General features: G+C 42.6%; 2 protein-coding genes across 2 annotated transcripts in view; both read left to right on the top strand.

Annotated features, from left to right (window-relative positions):
- Positions 1 to 22,525, top strand: part of cpne2 (copine II) — a gene marked incomplete at both ends in the record, with an annotated part of 63,839 nt that overhangs the window by 10,359 nt on the left and 30,955 nt on the right. Inside the window, 6 exons of the mRNA XM_080736639.1 lie at positions 272 to 355; positions 549 to 638; positions 3,112 to 3,210; positions 5,117 to 5,203; positions 13,269 to 13,328; positions 22,267 to 22,400. Of these exons, the coding sequence (XP_080592765.1) occupies positions 272 to 355; positions 549 to 638; positions 3,112 to 3,210; positions 5,117 to 5,203; positions 13,269 to 13,328; positions 22,267 to 22,400 (554 nt within the window). The remainder of the gene's footprint in view (positions 1 to 271; positions 356 to 548; positions 639 to 3,111; positions 3,211 to 5,116; positions 5,204 to 13,268; positions 13,329 to 22,266; positions 22,401 to 22,525) is intronic.
- Positions 9,802 to 11,948, top strand: LOC308293608 (polyadenylate-binding protein 1-like; the record flags this gene model as incomplete). The annotated part of the gene is made up of 2 exons (XM_080736195.1): positions 9,802 to 11,076; positions 11,880 to 11,948. 2 exons carry the CDS (start codon positions 9,802 to 9,804, stop codon positions 11,946 to 11,948), a joined length of 1,344 nt encoding a protein of 447 aa, XP_080592321.1.

Genomic DNA, 22,525 nt, shown 5'->3' with positions numbered 1-22,525 from the left:
GAGTGTATATTTTGGATAAGATCATTAAAAAGCATCCATTTTAAACAAGTGACAGATACTGTGATTGAAAGTCACCACACACCACCATCTTTACGTATTCAGCAGTGGGCTAAATGTTATGTTAAAAAGTTCTTGTGGTGATTATCCCAGACAGCTCCACTTGGTTAGATCCTTCTCAGTTTAAATCACGATCTGAAGATGACAATATACAGGTCACATCTTTAATGTAAAAGTTCAAAAACATTGTCTCTGCATTGTTGTTCTTCTACAGGACTTCTTTGGTAAATCGGACCCTTATCTGGAGTTCCATAAACAAGGAGATGATGGCAAATGGATGCTGGTGCACAGGACAGAGGTGAGTTCAAGTTGCGCTTCTGATCTGATACTTTCCAGAAGTAGATACAACAAGCATAAGAATAGGCCAACATGACTTTAAATAGCAAATGTGGCACATTGTGTCATCCCTTTAATAAAATGTATGAAGCATACCCATAACTTAGTAGCCTGTGGCTGCAGTATCTACTACATTATTTTGTGTGTTGATTTAGGTCATAAAGAACACCTTGGATCCAGTGTGGAAGCCTTTCACTGTGCCCCTCATTTCACTCTGCAATGGAGATGTGGACAGAAACATCAAGGTCTGTGGTTGGATGGTTGCTGTTTCTGTCATTTGCACATACCAGTATGCAGGCATATACAACATTACATAGAAACGTGCAAAAAGTAGGTGATGTTCTGGAATCCTCTTATAATAAAATCAGTCCTCTCTATATTTGGGCAGAAACACCATATTCAGGCCAAATTTTCGGGGACATACTACATGTATACTACATGATTTAGGAGGCCGAAACCTCCTAAATCCAAAATGTAAATTTTCGGGAAAATGAGCTCAAGTGGAGTCAGTAGGTTTTGACCGAAGGGCTTTTTACTACTTTTAATTGGTTCAATATTATTTTAACCAACACCCAGACGTAAAGGGTGTTCAATAGCACATATTTATGAAAAAAGAGAGGGCTCAATCAGGTGGAGTTAGCTGGTTTGGCAGAAAGTGGGGAGTTAGGAGATTTTGTCCCAAGCACTTTTTACTACTTTCCATTGGTATTCCAATATTATTTTAACCAACACTCAGATGTAAAGGGTGTTAAATAGCCCTGACTTATGCCAAAAAATCTAAAACCTCAAGAATTGAATTTAGAGGTTTTGGCCAGACAGTGACGAATATACTGTAAACAGTACTGTACATACAGTACATGATGGAAACAAACAATTTGTGTTCTCCCCTGTATAGATGGTTGACCCCTTCAGTGCCACACTATAAAAACTAGACTGCACTCTGTCGAGGTGCCAACTTGCGCCAATTTCGTCATTTCAGTGGCCTGTGCCATTGGTGCCGTGACCCCATAGCCATTAGGCTACGTATGGGTGCCGTGGCTAATAACTATGTAAGAACTCTTTCATGGTACAGTGGCAATCGTATAAGCTGTAGCGTGAGAGATTCCAGACAAATTCAATTATCTGCTGGGTCTCCTTCTTCTGGGTGAGGATTCATCTGGCCTGTAAAACCTTGTATGTTGACACAGACGGTTGGCGCAACCGTCTGGGCACCAAGGCTGCTAATCCAGCCTGACAGCGTGTCGCGGGTTCGAGTTCCAATTCTCACGACCTTTGCTGCGTCTCTCTCCCCATTTCCTGTCAGACTACTACTGTACAGTATGTATCTAAAGTCTGAAAAAGCCCCTGAGATAAATCTTAAAGGACAACTTTGTTTTTTTACAACAAGGGTTCATATTTTAGAATGTAATTAGAGAAAAGAAAAAGTGAGTGTTAAAATGTTTTCGTTTGCTTCGTTCTATTGTTTTTTCGCGTTTACCGTGCTAAAATGTGGGGCATGCGTACGCATGGGGGCATGCGTACAAGTGGCTAAATATGTATTTTTAGACACAATAAGCCAGCAGTTTCTTTATTGCTATTTTCAGTAACACTTCTAGCCCCCATAAGTCACATCCAACCATGAAAGGTTTCGTTGTATCTTGGGAATGGGCTTATTCTGTGTAAAGTGACATATTTAGCCACTTGTACGCAAGCCCCCAACCACTGAAATAAGAATCTCTAAAACAATAGAAAGAAGTAAATGAAATAATTTTAACACTCATCTTTTATATTCTTTAATTACAATCTAAAATATGAACCCTTGTTGTAAAAAACTAAAGTTGTCCTTTAAATAAAAGTCAAATCGACCAACCCCATCAGAAAGAGATACGTTGTTGGTGAGATAATTTATTAGCAAATTTTTCCCTTTGACTTGAATGGGAAAATGCAAAAACGCCAACCACACTTGCAATTTCCCAGAATTGCATCTTTCTAGTTTTATGTAATTTCTACACGACATTCTTTAGCACCAAATACACACTGTTATCATGAATTCAATCAAAATGTACATTGATCGCAGTGATAGCATGCTTGTGTGATGGACGCTGCGATTTATGACATAGTGATGATATGCAGCGTATCTTTAACCCATTTAAAACGGGTACACATTATTGTGTATCATTATTTTATGCTTTAACTATTGAAAAATAGCAGATATACAAGCTCACAGCGCGGCACCGAGTGCCGCGCTGCAAGCTTGTAGATCTGCTATTTTTTTTTATCGTGAAAATTCGAATTTTTACCCGATTCTATAAGTGTCTTTTGAATCCTTCTAAGGTTTTTTTTTTTTTTTAAAACCTATGTTTCTATGTCAGCAATCTGGCTATCCATCGTCAAAGAAAAGATCCTTTTCACTTACAGTTAACAGCTGAGTTAATCTGTTCTTGAGAGACTTCTATATCAGTGGTTCTCAAACCTTTTCATGTGAAGGACCCCTTTAAAAAAATATTCATATCTCAAAATATTTAGTTCCAGGGACCACCCAGAAGCAAAATTTGAGTTACAAGCGTTCGCTCTAAAAATACATTATATTGAAAGATTTGCACACATTTTCACGACTTTTTCAAAAATAGCAGATCTATAAGCTCGCAGCGTGGCACTTGGTGCCGCGCTGTGAGCTTGTATATCTGCTATTTTTCACTGGTTAAAGCATTCAATAATTCTAGGCCTATATGTTGACAGGTAATTTGTTATGACTATGACAACGATGGAGGCCATGACTTCATTGGTGAATTTCAGACCACCGTCACTAAGATGAGTGAAGCACAGAACTCACTGGAGGTAAAACACTGATGAATTATGTCCTGTATTTATCTGTGTGTCTGTGTCTATCTATTTGTCTGACTGTCTGTAATCTTTGTATTACAATATTATTACTTTTACTATACTATTATTGAATTTCCCCAGTGGGATCAATAAAGGTATCTAAGAAAGGTGCTTTTAACCCCCAACCCACACAGCTTTGTTGTTTCTTGTGTTTTAATCTATTGTTGTGTTCATTGATTATTCTTTTTTTCTGGAAAATGCGCTGTTGTGCTTATTGGTTTATGTCTTGTTTTTATCTATTGTTGTGTTTATTGATTTATTTTTTGTGTTGCCTTTTTCTTTTCTGTTAAGCAAAACGTGCCAGTCATGCCTGTTATTATCTATATATCGATCTATTGATCTACTCTGTGTCTATGTAAACAAACAATATACTGTATTTCTTCGTACAAGAAATAGAGAAGAAATCACAGCGCATTGCATCACGACAGGGTTATGTCGTAGTCATAGTGACTGTTAAATTTGAACATGAGTTTGAGTACTTTTAATGTCGATGCATCGCTGCATGTTTTGCAGAATGAAAAGTGCATGAGCATTTTCTGAAATGCTCCATGCAGATGAATTGTTCAGGTACGCTTTTCTGTCAGTTGTAGACCTGGGGAACAGCACTGTATAGCCATTAGTATCTCTGCAGAACGATGCCTGTATTTGTGTATGTCCCTGTACATGCTTGTGTGTGTGTGTGTGTGTGCGTGCGTGCGTGCGTGCGTGCGTGCGTGCGTGCGTGCGTGCGTGCGTGTGTGTGTCCCTGTGTCCGTGTGTCCTTGGAGGTGTTTGTGTGTGCGTGTGGCGTGCACATGTGCATTGCAGCTGAGCCACATGCTGTACCTTGTTCTCCCACAGAGTCTGTTCATGTGTAGTAATGATGTTTGGGGGAGAAGAACAGAATAAGGAGGAAAAGATACAGACTGGCAAGGTGGGGGATGGAGAGAGAGGCTGTAGAACTCTGTGTTGGATGAAAAGAGAGAGGTTTTTGAGATGTTAAACAGCCTTTAGCTGAGCCATAGTAACACAACAAGATATTTTGAGATGTCTGTCATACAAGGCACCTGCTGATTTAAGTTATGCATGTGCTTGTTCATTTTGTATGCATGTCTATGTCTATGCCTGTGTGTCTGTGTATGTGTATGTGTATGTGTGTGAGAGATATTAGTGTCAGCAAATCTAATACAGCTCTCCATGTGAGAGCTCAAATGATTATGTTCGTGACTCAATAAGAAGACTCCCCTGCTTCGCTTTTCATCTCATTTTAGCAGTCATTATAGTGTAGAATAAAAACTAACGCGTCTTCATCTGCCAACACGATTCTAGCTCCATACAGCAGTCGTTTGTGTCATCTAATCACAACAGCCACAATGCAATAACTTCTTTAATATTTTACCAACATTTCGACACATTAGGAAGACCCATGGAGAAGACCTACAGTATTGTGTCAAAACGTTGGTAAAATAAAAAAGTTATTGCATCGTGGCTATGTGTTGTGCGACCTCTTTTCTTTAAAACATCTAATCACAACCTGCCCTCACTGCCATTATTTTAAAGCACGTCAAAATCTCTCTCTAATATTTCTAACGACCAGCTTAAGAAAATATTCCTACGTATTGGTGGTGGAAGATTGTCACCAGATGTGACATTACTAACAAGCTGGCCTGCTTTAATGAGCATTTATTGCCCCGGGCTCCTTGTCTGAATTAGTTAACACTGCAAACTCATTTGGAGCTGTTGACATGATATTTTACATAAATCCTGAAAACTAGAAATAATCTACAGTACCAAACCTACATAATAATCTGGGCACTTGCATTTCCATTCCATTCATCATGTTATTTTTATGCTTTTTTTTTCCTGTTGTCCCTCTATACAGGTCGAGTTTGAGTGTATCAACCCCAAAAAACAGAAGAAAAAGAAGAATTATAAGAACTCTGGGATTATCATTCTTAAATCATGCAAGGTAATGATGGATGAATGGAATGGACTGCAATAGTGGCAACAAAAACCTGTGCTCAAACAACTAAACCCGAACCATGCTTAAGTAGATTAAAGCTGGCTAGGTATTAAAGTTATACCATGTAACTTTTTTATAAAACAAATCTTAAAATTGTCCTAACTGTTAAATCGCTAAAGTTTTAGAACACCCACTCTGTTATTTTCAGCTTCTAAAGCCTTCTCTTTATATGTTTTCTATGAGTTGTGAGGGGGGGAGAATTTCCTGGCAAAATGATGTCATCTCCCACATGATACACTACCGGCCAATCACAGTGCCGATCATACACCACCGGCCAATCACAGCGAGCTGTCTCTAAAGGAAGTAGCTTCCCTCAGCAACTGTGTTTACATTGGTGAAGGAATATTGCTTGCTACTCCCTCAATCCTGGTCTAAAAATGATGGGAGACGGCTCTACGGAATCGTATCGGCGAGGCGGAGGTGCTCGCGACGGCCGCGGTGGTCCGCAGACCCCCGTTCCGGTGGTCCGCGACGACTCCGGCCGAAAAAAGCAATACCGCTACTGACCACTAGTTGAGCAGCTTCCACAGTACAGCTTTAAGTCATGTTATGAGATTAAATCTAAAGAGAGCGAATATGAAACAGTGTTGACGTATACAGTAGATGTTTTGTAAACCGGGCAGCCAGGTGCCGCACGGCACAGATAAGCAGGGGTGTCGCACCAAATCCTGGACCCTGGGTCCAAGGCTTCACTGTGGGCCCCCCATGAATGTTCTTCATAGGGGAGGGGGTTTAACCCATTTAGACTGGGAACGCATAATTACGCATTATTTTGTGCTTTAACTATTGAAAAATAGCAGATATACAAGCTCATAGCATGGCACTGAGTGCTGCACTGTGAGCTTATCTGTTATTTTTGAAAAATCGTGAAAATGTTTCTGTGTCAGCTAGTGGTGCTCAAACTTTTTCATGTGAAGTACCCATAAAATGATATGCATTTGGCCACGGACGCCCATCTCAAAATATTTAGTTCCAGGGCCCCCCAGAAGCAAAATTTGAGTTATAAATGTTCGTTTATATTCAAAGATTTGCGCACATTTTCACAACTTTTAAAAAATAGCAGATCTACAAGCTCGCAGCGCGGCCACGCTGTGAGCTTGTATATCTGCTATTTTTCCATAGTTAAAGTATAAAATAATTAAGGCCCCTCCACCTTGGGCCCTAGTAACTCAGTCCCACCTTTCCCCCCTCTTGTGACGCCCCTGCAGGTAAGGTTCCTAACTGTGGAGACTGGGGTTTTTGCTTCAGTGGTTTGAAGCAGGCAGGGACGTTGATCCCTGTTGCTGAAATAGCAAGTCCTACAGGTTGGCCAGGGTGTTCACCAGCAGAGTGGCACAAATCAAAAGTCATAATTCTGTTCACCTCACATGAGCTGAGAGTGCTGTGTGGGCATAACCCCCCTCTGAATAACTAATTAGTGGGGCTTCTTTGAACCAAACAGAAGACACATTAAGAAGGAACAATGGGCTTTTGGAATCCTGCTGGAACCACATTAAAGCACTGTGCATATCACGTTGAGCTTTCATAATTGATTCTCTCCCCCCCACCCCCCTTTGTTAATGCACATATGCCCAAATACTAAGGATCCAGTGTTTGCGAGCACACACAAACACACACAAGTACGCACGCATGAACGCACACACGCGCGCACACTCACATACCTGCATACATACACACATGTACTCATACATGTGTGCTCGCACACACACTCACAAACACATTCCCATACTAATAATTGTACTATCCTTAATGCCGGCAGGACATAACCTAATGACAATAAAATCCCCATTAAAGAAGCAGCATAGCGTTATTGGAAATTGTGCTGTAACTAATTATTTACTAATCTACTTATCTACTAATTAACCCTACGTCAGTGGTGCTTGAAACACGACACACGTGCATATCTCCTTGTATGTGCCGTTCTCTCTGTCCGCATACTTTCTATGACGTTAGTCTCGCGTGACGTTAGTCTTGTGTGAGCTGTTGGTACTGCATACATAGGGACATACACACAAAGTCAAACGTAGGTGCGGTTAGCACCGCTCAAACTTGTTTTTGCATTGCATGTAATTCATGAGAGTTTATTCTAATTTGTGACTTACAGTAAGGTAAAGAACATAAGCAGCTCCCAATGTTTTGCAAAATATAAGAAACAAAAGAAATTAGGACAATATATAATATGCATATGTATAAGGTGCACACTGCACAGCTACTGTACTATATGCTATAAAGAAAACAAAAGACGCAGAATATGACCGTCTCTTGTGGGCCTTATCTTACAAAAAATGCACAACATTTCTTTACGTACGCCTGTAGATCACGTATCTCGAAAGCCGTCTGACTGACCGAATTCAAACTCGGAACGTGTGTCGCCAACGACCTGAGGCAGTTGAGAATCCTGCTGTCGATTCATTGGTCGGATAGGAGGTTGTCCAATACCGCTGATCCCATGCTCATATATGGGTATATACTGTCTTGGGATGCACCGATATGGAAATGATTGGCCGATACCGATACCGATGTTTAAAATAAAAATTTAGCCGATACTGATACCGATATTTGTTAATTTTATTTTGGTGTATTATTTCCCCTTTTGTGACAGGTAAACAAATAAATCAACATTATAAGAAATAACTGTTCAGAATCTACTATCTTGGTAGGCTGCAGATAACCAACACACCAACATAGCCAGCGCAGAATGTATGCTTATCAACAACAGATAAATATCGGCTACTGCCATCGGTTAATGTCAGCTTTATTTGCCGATACCGATATTGACCGATAACGGCAAACATCGGCCGATACCGATGTGTGGCCGATATATCGGTGCATCCCTCATAGATTTTGGGCATAAAAGGGACAAGGACAGACAAATACAGAGCTCACCATATATGGGCATAAAAGGGACACAGACAAACAGACAGATACAGAGATCTCCATATATGGGCACAAAAGGGACACAGACAGACAGATGGGTGCAAGGGGTATTGCATAACCAGGTGGGGCATGAATTCCAAATTAGCATCGTTCCTGACTTGTATCGTTCCTGAGTAGACGGTATGGCTGGTAAATGAATATTTCTCGAATATGAGGAATAAATGTACCGGTACTGCATATTCGAATATAAAAAAATATTTTCAAATTATGAATACGTCTCTCCTTTTTGAGCAGCGCTAACGGCTCCTATTTGACGGGGATAATGCAAAAATGTTATACATTTTCCCCATAGAAAATGACTTAAAAACATGTTTTTATAACTTGATCAATATTTGTATTGTCCCTGTCAAATAAACATATTCAAATAATATGAATTAATATTAATAATAATATAATATTCAATTTCTAAGACCAATATTCAAATTTAATTTCTGAGGAATGCTCGCCATTGTGTCGCCAAAACAATACAATATTCACTGCCGAGGAATACATCTGTGGCCGGGTTGGCAGTAGATTGGCACCGCCGCTGCGGTTTAATCTACCCTAAATGTGATTTCCAATCGAGATTGGAGTCGGATTGGTTTTATACAGTCTGAATAAGGCTAAGGAATGTGATTCAATGTGTTTTTTGCTGTTCAGACTTCATAAATACAATACAATACATGAACTGTAGACCAGGGGTCTTCAACAGGGGGTCCGGGACCGCTAGGGGGTCCTCAGAGTTACTACAGGGGGTCCTCCAAATCTTTGTGTGATAGAAGCTTTTTTCTCCTTTTCTATTTTAACCTAGTGTCCATATTCTGAGAACTTAAGCCAAAAAATAGCAGATCTACCATCTCACAACGCCTCGCACTGCGAGGCGTTGTGAGCTTGTAGATCGGCTATTTTCGGCAAAGAGGTTTCATGTAGAGGGGATAAAGAGCAGACTAAGTACAGAGTGAAAGCTCAAGTTTATTAAGTATTGACGGTTCCAGTGGTTAAATATCTTAAATCAGAACCCAAAATACACTGATGATTGTGCTGTCAAACAATGAAACTATATGGAATTTATGGGTTGCGGGTGTCCCTGCTTCATCTCTCTCTCGAATAAGGGGTCCTTGGATTGAAAACGTTGAAGACCCCTGCTGTAGACAGTTCAGGAACCAGCCTACCAGTTTATTTTTACTGCTTGACTAGGACACCCACGTTAGGGCCTTTGCAATATTGTACAGATTTTCATAACAATTGTATAGTATTTTCCTTAAGAAACCTGGAGGCCTTTTCACAGCAAGCTGTTTGTTGATATCAGGTTGCCATGGTTACCTGATATTGATGATCAGAGTATTTAGAGATCAGTATGACATCATGGACCATCATATATGGGCAAGACTGACCTGAAACTACATATTTGGCCACCCCCATATTTGGTGATGTCTGACATGGAACTTTATATTTGGGCATAGCTGACATCATAATTATGTCAGAGGGTCAAGGCAATTAAAACTGGACTACGCGATGTGCACCATTCAGTTCAGCTCAGTATTCAGACAGGTGCTGAGCTACCATCACCCATCCTTCTTTTTAATATCCATTGAGAAGTTGTCAAGTTGCTAGAAGATCAAGTCAAAATGAATCCCAGTGCTCCCACAGCCTCCCTGTATGTTGGGGACCTGTGTCAGGATGTGACCGAGGCTATGCTTTACGAGAAATTCAGCCCCGCCGGACCAATCCTCTCCATTCGGGTGTGTAGAGACATGATCACACGGCGATCACTCGGATATGCCTATGTGAACTTCCAGCAACCCGCTGATGCTGAGCATGCAATGGACTCATTGAACTTCACTATGATCAAGGGACGGCCTGTACGCATCATGTGGTCCCAGCGTGACTCCTCATTGAGAAAGAGTGGCATTGGAAACATTTTCATTAAGAACCTAGACAGGTCCATCGACAACAAGGCACTGTACGACACCTTCTCTGCTTTTGGCGATATCTTGTCCAGCAAGGTGGTTTGTGATGAGAATGGCTCTAAAGGCTACGCCTTTGTGCATTATCAGACTCCGGAGGCAGCTGAACGGGCCATTGAGAAAATGGATTTAATGCTGCTCAATGACCGAAAAGTATATGTGGGCCGCTTCAAGTCTCGCAAGGACCGCGAGGCTGAACTAGGTGCCCGAGCCAAGGAGTTCACAAATGTCTACATTAAGAACTTTGGCGAGGACATGGATGAAGAGAAACTGCGGCAGGTCTTCAGTGAATATGGCAATACAACAAGTGTTCGTATCATGAGAGATGACAGTGGCAAGTCACGAGGCTTTGGCTTTGTGAGCTTTGAGATGCACGAAGATGCTCAGAAGGCAGTGGATGACATGAATGGGAAAGAGCTTAATGGCAAGCCGATCTTTGTGGGACGCGCCCAGAAGAAGACGGAGCGACAAACTGAGCTCAAGCACAGTTTTGAACGAATAAAAGAGGACCGCAAGACTCGCTACCAGGGTGCCAATCTGTATGTGAAAAATCTAGACGACAGCATCGATGACGAACGCCTACGCAAGATATTCGTGCCCTTTGGCACCGTCGTCAGTGCCAAGGTCATGATGGATGGTGGGCGCAGCAGAGGCTTTGGCTTTGTCTGCTTCTCGCGTCCGGAGGAGGCCACCAAAGCACTGGCAGGCATGAGGGGGCACCTTGTGGGCACCAAGCCTCTGTACGTGGCCCTGGCTCAGCGGAAGGAGGAGCGCCAGGTTTACATAGCCAACCAGTACATGCAGCGCTACAACAACATGTGCGCAGTAACCAACCCAGTCATCAATCCCCAACAGCAAGTCCACTTCGTAGCTGCCATACCCCAAGCCGCCTACTATCCAGCCACTGGACTGATGGCCCAGTCGGCCACCAAAGAGGTGAAGCCTCGCTTCCAAAACATGCCTTTCAGAAACATGATACCTAGAGCTGTAATCAGAAACATGATACTACCTAGAGCTTTAATCAGGCCTAAATCTGTGAGCCCGGCCCAACCCAGCCCAACAGAACGTCAGCCCGAGACCGACCCAATGCCTGACACAATAACTGACAAATTGGTGCCGACCCAGCCAGAAGCCCGAATTTTTTCTAACGAACTATAAATATCGGAGCCTCCCTCGGAGAACATGTTTTACGACCTCTGCTAAGTCCGGCAGCAGGTGTACAGGCTATTATAGTACAAAGTTCAAACAACGTATATAATATTATTAGGATATATAAAAGTGACCAAAGGAACCCTTGAGACCAGCTTCACTGATGGGGGGGAGGAGGGCTAAACAATGAAAGACATGAAGATACAGAAAAAAGTAAAAACAAAACAAAACAAAAAAAGCATACAAATATTAATAACTAGAAAGACGAAATTCTGGGAAATTGCAAGTGTGGCTGCCGTGATGCGAGTCACACTTGCAAATGGATTCCGTCTTACCATTTTATTTTTTCTCATTCAAGGCAATGGGGAAAATGTATCCTTCGTCCTTGTCCCATTTATGCCCATATATGGAGAGCCCATTTCTTGGAATGCCTATATATAGACACTGTGTCAGTCTCATGTGGTCTATGACGTCAAACATCTATGATGTCAGTCATCTCCATATTTGGGAAAAAATCATCATGCTGGTCAACCATTCCTCAACCAGGATGTGTCACAAGTCAGCCAACGTGGTTCTGTTGGTCACTCTAGCACGTACAGCTCGCCCTGGAGGATAGCATTAGGTCCCAGTTTCCGACAGAACCCATGCTCAGGTGCTAGGCACACACCTGTGAGCACCTGAAGCCCCAAAATGAGAGTGAATGCCAGCAGAACAGCATTACAGGCCATTTTGGCACATTCTTGGTCGGCGCTACCCACGCGTTTGGCTGTGTTGCTCATTCCACGAATGCCCGATGCTTACAAGCTGTATACCTCATTGTAAAGGTGACTAATCAACGATAAAAATTATATGAAACACAATACCAGTTAGTATTATTAAAGGGGAGATATAATTTACCGCTGTCACTTTTTGTGCATGGTTTATAACGTATCTCTTGGCAAAATGCAAATCCCTACGTGTCCCGGTGAATCTAGTCGATTTGACATATGGCCCAAGTGCGTGCCATCAAAACTGTGGGAGGAGTAGCGCGGCAAAAAAAAAGTTTATCTGGAAAGATGGATTGATGGATGGATGGAAGGAATAAAGTCAGACAAGTCCTATAGTCCAGTTGCCCTGCAGTAGTCTCACGTGGCCAGACTGTTGACTCCACGATTTGATAATGCTCCCGTCATACAGTCTGGAATAACGTTAGAAGAACGATGAGTAACCGGTTAAAGCGGAATGAAGCCTCCTCCTCACTTCCGTTTCCGTCTCACGTCGCGGTCGCACACATTTATCCTAATATCAATAAAAATCATATAAGCACGTTTAGCTTGCTGCTTAGCAGAAATGACATTTTAAAATATATTTTCATGAACGGTAATGACAGTTTCCATTACTCGCCGTTCAGGAGCTGTAGTTCCAGACTCTATATAGCATTTGGAGATTGAGGAATAGTTGTCTGGCTACGCAAGACTACCCTGCAGGGGCACGGCCCATACAGGGAGATATGCACGTGTTGATACCATGCAAAGTGGTGCGATTTTTAAATTTCCCTTGATATAGGTTTTCTTGAATAAAACCAACAAAAAAATACAGGCGGGGTCCAGTATGGATTTCTGACATGATATTGACCGTCATTCAATTTCTAGCATTGTGTTGTAGGTAAAATAAGCTCTTTACAAAAGCCACATTGTCATGACAATAAAGGTGCATGACTTGTCAGTCATCTCATGTCCAAAATGTGGACATCCATTATATAAAACCAAGCTAAATGATTTTATGAGGTCAAGAACCACTGGCCTGCGGTACATGCATGTCTGTCTGTGCATGACTCTTCTCAGAGAATACTTAATATACAACTTTACTACTACTATACTGGTCAGATACTACTGTTGTATACCACAGTTTGTCTTTGTGTAAACTGTAAAGGGTCATTGGAGGCTTTGAAGGCTACAGGTGTTTTGTCTCCTCTGTAATGCTGTATCTTGTGTCTCTAGATAACGAGGAACTACACTTTCCTGGACTACATTCTGGGAGGATGCCAACTCATGTTCACTGTAAGAATTATAATGTCTTTATTTCACCATCGCTATATGCTTTATCTCTCCCTTACTGTACCATTGAGTAACTCACTTTTTATCATTTTTCTCTGTCTCGGTCTCACCCTCTCTCTCTCTCATATGCGCGTGAGTGCGTGCGCGCACACACACACACACACACACACACACGTGTGTATATAGACCTTCTCAGTTATGTAGACTGGACATGTGATCCGACCATTAGCCTGCCTGCTAAATGTTAGGCAGTTGTCTGGCTTATTCAATGACATGGTGAAATGTTCCTATTAGCCAACCTGTTTTCCAGCACCCCCCCCCCCCCCATACACACACACACACACACACACACACACACACACACACACACACACACACACACACACACACACTTCTCATTACCACCGCCAATGATGAGATACATGTTTTCACATGCTTAAAAACAAGGGCTAAAAATAACTTGTTTTCATCGTCGTCCATCCATATTTCTATTTTCATGGGGGGTACGACAGGATGGGTGCCATTTACTGTACATACAGAGAATAAAGAAGAAAGGGATTTGGGAGGGGGGTAATTGAGGAAAAGGGAATGAATGAATATTTTGAAGAATGGAAATAGATGGGGATATTTGTACTATACTATTGTACTATAAAAAAAAAGAACAAACAGACTAAGAAAAAGAAAATAAATAAAGGAAGGTATGTTTAAGAGAGAGAGAGAGCGAGAGAGAGAGAGAGAGAGAGAGAGAGAGAGGGAGAGAGAGAGGGAGGGAGGGAGAGAGAGATGGGGTGGGGTGGTTGAGGAAGCAAGAGAGGAAATCATCATTATGCTATTTTGGTCGATCCTTTTTTGTTCCTAGTGATGTCATACCTGTTGTGTCCATATGAATGGGCAGGCATGATTTGATTGTTGACTGCTAACACACACACGCACGCACGCACTAGGGCATTCACGAATAGTGATTTTTAGTATTCGAATTATTGGACCTCAAAGTATTCGAATAGTCGAATATTCGACAGGAGAGGCCAAACTGTAAAATATTAAGTAAGCAAGAGGCGACGCCTCGCAACAATATTTATCTGCGGAACCGAGTCACATTAAATGTAATACCTACAATTCCAAGTGCTTGTCAGGGTGGGGGTCCCCAGTTCAAATATGTTTATTTTGGAGGTCACTGCCTAAAAAGGTTTGAGAACGCCTGGTATAGAGCATTAACAAATTCATCTACCAGGGGGGCATTGACAACTCATTCTTATGACTTCCTATCTAGCCAAGCTTTATAAACTATATATTTCTTTAAAGAGAAACGTTGAATAGTGACTTTGATATTCGAATATTCAAATATTTGGTGAATGCCCTAACACACACACACACACACACACACACACACACACACACACACACACACACACACACACACACACACACACACACACACACTCACTCTCTCATCCACTTAAGAAACAGGACAGGGATTCCTCTGTTAGTGTGACGAATGTGTTGTGTTTGTTCCTGAAGACGGTGATGACATTTGACATTTTACCGTCCACTGGTTCCTGCGTGGTTTGGTGGGTGGTCCTCCTGGTCTCAGGCCTCCGTCGTTTACGGATGAAATATTATTCTCGTGCCGAGGCACATTGCCTGCTTCAGTAACTCTGGGGGGATGTTATCAGCAGTGGCGTCAGTTCAGCAAAAGCTAGGGTATGGCGAAGATGGGAGTCCTCATGCAAATTACATTTTGTATAACACGGTTCTATTTTGAAAATAGCAGATCTACATGCTCGCTGCGAGGCGTTGTGAGCATGTAAATCGGCTATTTTCACAATGTCTAAAAAAACGAGTTTTGACAGTTTTTTACACAAGTTTCTATTCTAGCGGTTTCTTGGGCTGGATATGGCAGCCTGGAATGGTTGTTCAAGTGCAGCTAAACTTGGCATGTTAGTAAATGTGCTACAATTAATAATAATGAATTGCACCTGTGCAGCTGACCTGCGGAACCTGGGAATATACCATTTTGTCAAGATGGGGAGAATACAAGTGTGGAGAATAGAATTATAATACCTTGTTAAAGTGACCATTTTGTTACATTTTGCATTCGTAGTTATTTTACTGTAATTTAACAACACAATAACTAGCACAGATAGACATTCATGGATTTATATTTAAAAGTCACTTTTATGCACGCACGCACGCACGCACGCACACACACACACACACACACACACACACACACACACACACACGCGCACACACACACACACACACACGCACACACACACACACACACACACACACACACACACACACACACACACAAATTGCTCTTTGTGTCTGTCAATTTTTCCCCTCTCATCTTAGTGTCAGAAATGACACTTTAAAGCAAATAGAACATTAGCGTTGCCATAGTTACCGTACGTGTTGTGCTGTCGAGGATGGTATGTGTGTGCCACGGTGACAGAAGCAGACACATGAAGATGCTAAAGAGAGCGACAGAGAGCATTATATGAGAAGGAAAAGGACGCATTGAATTCTTTCCTTTCACTGGACCACTGGCACATGCTGTGGTGGACAATGTATATTCTCATATAAATAAAGACTCAAAGTATTCCAAAAGTATAAATTATGAAGTAAATGTTTTAATAGCTCTGCATTTCTGTATTGAAATTTAGAGTAATTCAAACGATATCTGTATATTTTTTCAAAGACGTGGTGCCGGGGTGCTTTTCACCAAAAATACACAGGGAAAAACATATTTTTATATTATAACCACACCTGGGGGTCTATTAGAGTAGTGTTAACTAAATAGACAGATGTATACAAAACAGAAAAAAATACAAAACTATGGCACCACCTTTTTAAATACCTTGCCTGCGTGTACGCAGGGAAATTAAATGTTGACCTTAATCATACACTACTATGCGGATTGGTCAAAATAAAAATGTATACAACTAAAAAAAGTTACGTAATACAGTTTAGGTTTATCCTTACATTAAGCAGGTTAGTGGGTGGTGGGGAATAACTTAAATTTGAGATCCATGTTACTGTACATCTTGCATTGTGTGTAATAAATGAAGTAGGCACCTTTGCAGTTGTCATTAGAACTGTACACTGCATTTACATTTATGTTCCTCAATATTGACCAGATATGAATTTAGATTCCATAGAATCACCTTTTTGACAGATTTATATACCTTAATATCAAACTGAAAATGCCTCCAATCTAATACATTGACTATATTATTTATAGCCCTGCCCTATGGGATAATGTATTTTAATATGTATAATTTTTGTAATAATTGTAAAATAACTTTAATTGCAGTACTGTTGCTAGCTGTAGTTACTACAAACAACCTTTAAAGAAAACACCCTCCTAACCATCAATCTGAAACCAGAAATCTACCTAGAAATGCAACCTAAATAGGAAGCTTCTTTGGTATGGAAATATATGACTAGTTCAGACAGCCGTGCAGAGATTATAAGCAGTTAAAAACATCCTTTAAATGCAGCTGAATGTCAAATACAGACGGAAGCATGAAACCTGTTCTTCTGTGTGCTCTACTTTATGCTAATGCTTCCGCACTAGAAGGCCGGGACCCAAAAGTGAATGTTCTGACAAGATTGCAGACAAAAATAACACCAATTGTGTTATGTCAGGCCCTGACTTTACACAGAGTGCAACATTTCACTGCCTGCCAGCCAGCCATTCAATTCAATTCAATTCAATTTTATTAGAGTGTCAAATCATAACAAGTTATCTCAAGACACTTTACATAGGTATAGATCAGAGTGGGGGAGAGGGAGAGACGGAGTGGAGGAGAGGGGAGGCAGAGGAGGGGGGAGAGAGAGGAGGCAGGGGGGTGGAGGGGGAGGGAGGGGGAAAAGGAGAGAGAGAACCCGAGCAGATACCTCACGATACGAGTCCCCCACCCTGAGCAAGCAATTTGCGACAATGGTAACGACAAACCCCACTCCTAAGGAGGAGGAAACGTCAGACAGATCCAGAGGTCGAATTAGTGGCAGGCCATTACGTCTTAATTATACAACGTGTATCTGCTTCATGGACTGAACTGGCAGGAGGCTCCACAGCTGAGGTGCCCCGATACCAAAATGCCGGACGGACTGAGAAAACAACATATATATGTCACGGTTAGATCGAGAAACGGTTAGATCGAGAAACGGATCGCTTGTTGTGCGGCGCGGGGCGGAACAATTGCGGTCGCTTTGATCCACAACAATGACAACGACAACGTAGCGTTGGCAGGAATGATAGCGCCTCACCCCACAGAGGTTATGGTTATGGTTAGGGTTAGGGTTAGGCATAGTAAGCTAATGGCTAACTACAGCTGAGCTAGGCTCAGCTGTAGGGTCACGTCGGGCGACTACACAAGTGAATGGCTGTTGTCGCCATCTCATGGTGACTACACAGAATTACACAGGTGCGCTGATAAGAGACTATCAAAGTGAATTGATCCAGGTGGTAGGGGTGTGTGGTGAACGACAAAACGAGCGCTCTTACCACGATCTAACTGAGTTACCCAATCTAACTGTAACATATATATATATAGTGTGTATACAGTATATATACACGTACACAAACATGCACATGCATACGCGTACACACAATCATAAATAAAGGTTTTTAGTCTAGTCTTAAAAATACAAAGTGTGTTTGCCTCACGGACAGAAACTGGGAGGAGGTTCCATAACTAAGGTGCCTGGTACTTATGCATGACCACAACTCCATCCCCAGGTGAATCAACTGATTTCCCCAAAGTAAAAACAGGATGTGGTTATGCTGTGCGGATCAGATTGGCCACTTGGGGATCGGAAGGTTCCCAGTTCAATAATCCTCCTAGTTTAGTGGTTAGGTTAAACTAAAGTGTCCTCGAGCAAGACACTTTAACCCTAAAGAGCTTTGCATTGTTGCCTCTGCCATACTGTAGGTGTGTGAATGGAATGCACAGTGTAAAGCGCTTTGCATAAATGTGCTGTATAAATGCACCATTTACTATTTATAACCTGTGAACTTAGATTTTTCTGAAAAATACATATAGCTTAAAGAAAAACACAAGCATGAGTGTCTGAGGTACAGGGCATTTATTTTGGCTTGTTTAACCCTGCAAGGCCCAGCGTTGCTTTTTGGCAAAATTTTTTAAATCATTTTTTAAAAAATGTTATAATTAGTTTTCCTGTTCTTTTTTCACATTAACATCACCATTAAATCCTATTGTTTAGTATTACAATGCCATTGGCCACGATATTTGCATATAAATACTATATATACCAGTAAGACTCCCTAATGGGGAGATAAGCGACCGTAGGTGGCTTATCTCCACAAATAGGGCAAAAATGTGTTTTTCCCAAATCTTCCTGATCCATGTTGATGACATGAGTGTAGACATGCTGTGTAGTGATATTCGTGATTTTAGGGCAAAAACTGTAGGAGCAGTGTCCAAAAATGTGTTTTAAAAATCGGCCTGAAGGTGGCGCTAGAATAGGGCCATGTGAGAAATGAGGGGTGGGGTCTCCGCGTTGCCTTGGCGGACGAATAGGTACCGGCCCCGGTTCTCCCGGACGCTCCTAGCCCGAGTTACGGCATTTTATGTGCGCTGCAGTGGCAGGGGGTCCTCCACTGGGGGCGCCACCACTTTTGCATCTGTTCTGGAGCACCAGGAGTCGGTGGTCCCCGGGAATTCCCCGTGAGCAGCCCCGTTGGGGTGGTCATTTGGTCATTTTTGCACATTTGGTCATTTTTTACATCTGGGGGTCCCCCAGGGGCTCCGGGGGTCCTTGGAGGTTGTAGTTTGGCAGGCAAGGAGTGTGTGTGTAAAATCTGGCATGGATCGGGTCAACGGGTGCGGAGATATAAGCAGGGAAAAAGTGTGACGTGTGACGTGTGAGCACATTTGGTCTTTTTTTACATCTGGGGGTCCCCCAGGGACCCGGGGGTCCCTGGGGCTCCGGGGGTCCTTGGAGGTTGTAGTTTGGCAGTCAAGGAGTGTGTGTGCAAAATTTGGCATGGATGGGGGCAACGGTTGTGGAGATATGAGCAGGGCAAAAGTGTGACTGACTGACTGACTGACTGACGCACAGACAGCCCGTGGAGGTTTTGGTAGTAAATGCGACCTACGGTCGCAATAATATTTTTTTTTGGCCAGTAGAAATTAATTTGGGTCTTGCAGGGTTAAGGGGAACGAGAGCTGTTGCCTTTGCTGGAACTTCTGGTTCTGAGTAGTGGTGGTATTGAGAGATATGCAGTTTAGGCCAGAATGGAGCCCTCTTGAATCCCTGCTGATTTCCCCTCATGTTCATTTCATCTTGTGGCTTATGTCGTAGACCTGCAGATCTTTGCTGCAGATCTTTCCTCATTGCTCAAACATGCAAATAAATGTGCACAGTGCCATCTTCATACATAAAGTTCCTCCCCCCATAACTCTGGTTTATAAACACACACACACACACGCACGCACGCATGTACGCACAGTGAATATCTTTCTCAATCTTTTCGCTCTTGCTTCTCCTCCACTTTCATACTATGATCAACCAAAAGGCACATACATACACAATCTTTCTTATGCAGAAACTCTCCCCTGCTGCTGCTACTACTACTACACGCTAACCAAGACACGTGCATGTTGTGCACATACCCAAACATGCACAGATAACTCCTGCTTACTGTACCGGTACATGCACTGACCCATTTACACATGCACATGCGCGCACAATCTCTCTCTCTCTCACACACACACGCGCGCACGCACGGACGCACGCACACACACACACACACACACACACACACACACACACACACACACACACACACACACACACACACACACACACACACACACACACACACACACACACACACACTCACACACTCACTCATATACAGGGAGAGCAGTTCTACGGTGTTCAATCAGACTTAGTATGGCTCTAATCCTAATCTCTGCACAGGGAAAGACTTCCCTGGAGGCGGTGGGAGTGAGAGAACGTATGCGCCCCTGTTATACACACTGTAACACAAAGAGACAGCCTCCTGCTGCTGATGACGGGATGTTTGTGAAAGGAAAAGAAATGCTCCAGTATTCTACTCTGCATATACGTATGTGCGTGTGTGCGTGTGTGTGTGTGTGTGTGTGTGTGTGTGTGTGTGTGTGCGCGCGCGTGCGTGCGTGCGTGCGTGTGTGTGTGTGTGTTAGATACCGCTTTAGTCTAGCTGATTCTCTGGAGTTTTGAGGAAAGCAGACCATGGGGTTTCTGGTGCCAGGCTCAGAAGGAAAGAAATGCTCAGGTTTGACCGTCTTGGTAGATATAGGTGTCACATGGACGGACCACATCAGAAACAAATGTGGTCCTGTACGGGAACCTACCACGGGTCACAGATAAAGTCAGAGAGAGTAGGATGAGGCAGGGCACTGCGTCAGGCACCCGGAACTAGAGCCAAGCGAACTGACACTATGGGAGCCAAGTCAACCCAGGGCAAAGCCAGGAAAGGCAAGAAAAGAAGCTCACCACCTACGTAGAAGCACTGCAGTGCAACAGCTTTGTTAACAACACTGTATAGCTCAAGAACCTGATGTAAGATAGGAGAGTGTGGAGGAGAGCGTTTCAGGAGTCCCGAGTTGGTGTTGGCTAGACCGCACTCTCGCATCGCATCGGCAGCAGTAAAGTAAAAAATGTCCACCAAGCCGTTTTCCCCTGAGTTCAGCGTATGTTTTGTAAAATGGGAGCGCCGTGTTTTTTGGAATCCCCAGCAGTGTGACGAGGCGCTGAGCATTTAGGTCGTGCTCACACGTTCACTTGCTGAGAGCGCAGATATTTTCGACTTAAATGTAAGTGGTTGACTGAGCGACGTGTCTTCACATGCTCTTGCATCATACAGTCTGTGGTGGGCGTGCACACATGCACGCATCACTGCGGTGTATGGAAGTGACAGACAATGGACGTAGCCATAAAGCTCCTCATTTTTAAAACACATTGCCATAGGGAAACAGATAAGAGACGGAATAAAAATAGATAGAAAGAAAGAAAGAAAGAAAGAAAGTAAGGGTGGATGGAAGAAAGAAATAAAGAAGGGATGAAAGAATGGAAGGAGGGAATAAGAGGTTGACGACAATTTTAGCAGAGTAAAGAACATGGGGTTGGCTCATTAGCATACAGACCTCCGTTTACTGCCAGAGGGAGAACATGTCAGTCTTAATCTCATACTATCTTACAAGGGGTGTGTGTGTGTGTGTGTGTGTGTGTGTGTGTGTGTGTGTGTGTGTGTGTGTGTGTGTGTGTGTGTGTGTGTGTGCGCGCGCGCGCACGCACAATGTGTATGGATTCAGTTGTCCATTCTACAATGTGACCCCTGTGTGCACATGCATTTGACTGTGTGTGTGTGTGTGTGTGTGTGTGTGTGTGTGTGTGCGTGTGTGTGTGTGTGTATGTATTGAATTCTATTTATAGTGCACAACCTGTGCAGAAGTCACCCTGTAGTCAACCGAATTACCAACACACACACACACACACACAAACACATGCTCACTCACACACATACATACGGTACATTATAATGTAGCTTTTTGAGAATCACTGTTAATTGAGGAATTTTGCTGATATTCTTATTCATAATGACTTACTGTGAATAAACGTGTCGCCTCTCAAACCACTACTAGACCAATGATGCCACCATCATTCTACTGAAAGGAATATACATGTAACTTGTAGTTCCATAAGATGCTCTTTTATTTGTATTTATTTAAATGGACACTCTATAATAGAAATGTTTAAAGGGGGTGTAAGTGATTAAAAAAGTGTTGAATTGCTCGCACTTTAATGTTGTGAGCTTGTAGATCAGCTATCTTCGGCACGGGACACAGTGCTCAACCAAGTATAGAATGGCGTGGAAAAATGTCCATTTCAAACACTGAGCAGTTTGTTTCTATCGCTCTAGGTCGGTATAGACTTCACTGCATCCAATGGAAACCCTCGGGAGCCCTTCTCTCTCCATTACATCAATCCACTGGGCAGCAATGAGTACCTGGCAGCCATCTTGGCTGTGGGACAAATCATACAGGACTATGACACGTGAGTACCTACAGTACAAGCTGCCATTTTGTCTGGAAACCCTGTTGAAGAAGAACACATCAAAAACACTGTTGGCCATCATTTTGGCCATGGGCCAAATTATGGCTATATCAATAGATCAGCAC

The sequence above is a fragment of the Nannobrachium achirus genome, assembly GCF_963921795.1.
Source record: "Nannobrachium achirus genome assembly, chromosome: 11".
In the NCBI taxonomy this organism is placed as follows: domain Eukaryota; kingdom Metazoa; phylum Chordata; class Actinopteri; order Myctophiformes; family Myctophidae; genus Nannobrachium; species Nannobrachium achirus.
The sequence above is the reverse complement of the archived record's forward strand: the minus strand, read 5'-3'. Positions and strand labels throughout refer to the sequence as shown.